This window comes from Crocuta crocuta, unplaced genomic scaffold, assembly GCF_008692635.1.
Source record: "Crocuta crocuta isolate KB4526 unplaced genomic scaffold, BGI_CrCroc_1.0 scaffold750, whole genome shotgun sequence".
Lineage (NCBI taxonomy): Eukaryota > Metazoa > Chordata > Mammalia > Carnivora > Hyaenidae > Crocuta > Crocuta crocuta.
This window is the reverse complement of record NW_027529191.1, coordinates 219,522-220,306: the sequence shown is the minus strand read 5'-3', so window position 1 is coordinate 220,306 and position 785 is coordinate 219,522. Positions and strand designations below refer to the sequence as shown.

The window sequence follows — 785 nt, the reverse complement described above, 5'->3', positions numbered from 1 at the left end:
TCATCTGTTTCTGTGGATCGTAGCTCCCAAGGAGTTCAATCTTAGCTTTGCAGTTCTTAATCTGATTGCTCTTTCTAGTCAAGTCTCTGTAAAATGGAAACATGAACTTAGTTTTCTGATCTATGGTTTCAAGTTAAACAGGGACATCTGCTAGGGTTTTATGAAATATCCATTACCAGAACCCAGCGAAGGCGACCTGGTTTGGACAGGAAACTGAACCCTCGGCGCCCCGGCTCTGACGCGGGCGTTCTCACCGACGCGTCTACAGGAAACACACGCTCCTAAGTCCCGGTCACTGTGTTTGCTCCCGTGAAATACACGGCGAGACAATGAAGAAAAGCTCTTGTTTCAGAGACTAAACAAGGACTGCAGAACGGAACCGAGTCCCGAAGGGCCCCCGCCCCCGCCCCGCGTGTGCTGGCGTCTCCCCGGCTCTGCCGCCCCCGCCCCAGGCTTTCCGGCTGGGTCTGCTCGTTCCTCCATCAGTGGAGACTGAGCACCTGGGGTGCGTCAGGCCCCGTGCTGGCGGGGGGGGCGGCCGGGACCCCGCTTGCTCCACACACACACGCACACACACGCACGCACACGCCCTGCGCTGGGCGCCACGTGAGCCCCGAGACTGTGCGGGAAACAGCCCACACGCTTCCCGGTGAGAGGCTGCTAATGCCAGTGTCATGTGAGAAAGTGAGAACAAATCAACTGAAAACCGAAAATAGAAAATGCATGTATTTCAGTGACGCTCCTGATTCACAAGGACAGAAGCAAAGCTCGGCAGGGGCGTGGCC

General features: G+C 56.3%; 1 protein-coding gene across 2 annotated transcripts in view; it reads right to left on the bottom strand.

Moving 5' to 3' along the window:
- The window catches only part of ACP1 (acid phosphatase 1), a 15,136-nt gene that overhangs the window by 307 nt on the left and 14,044 nt on the right, over positions 1 to 785 (bottom strand). For both annotated transcript variants that reach the window (XM_077758301.1, XM_077758300.1), the window contains exon 5: positions 1 to 86. This exon is cut by the window's left edge and continues 307 nt beyond it. In XM_077758301.1, the coding sequence (XP_077614427.1) occupies positions 1 to 86 (86 nt within the window). The remainder of the gene's footprint in view (positions 87 to 785) is intronic.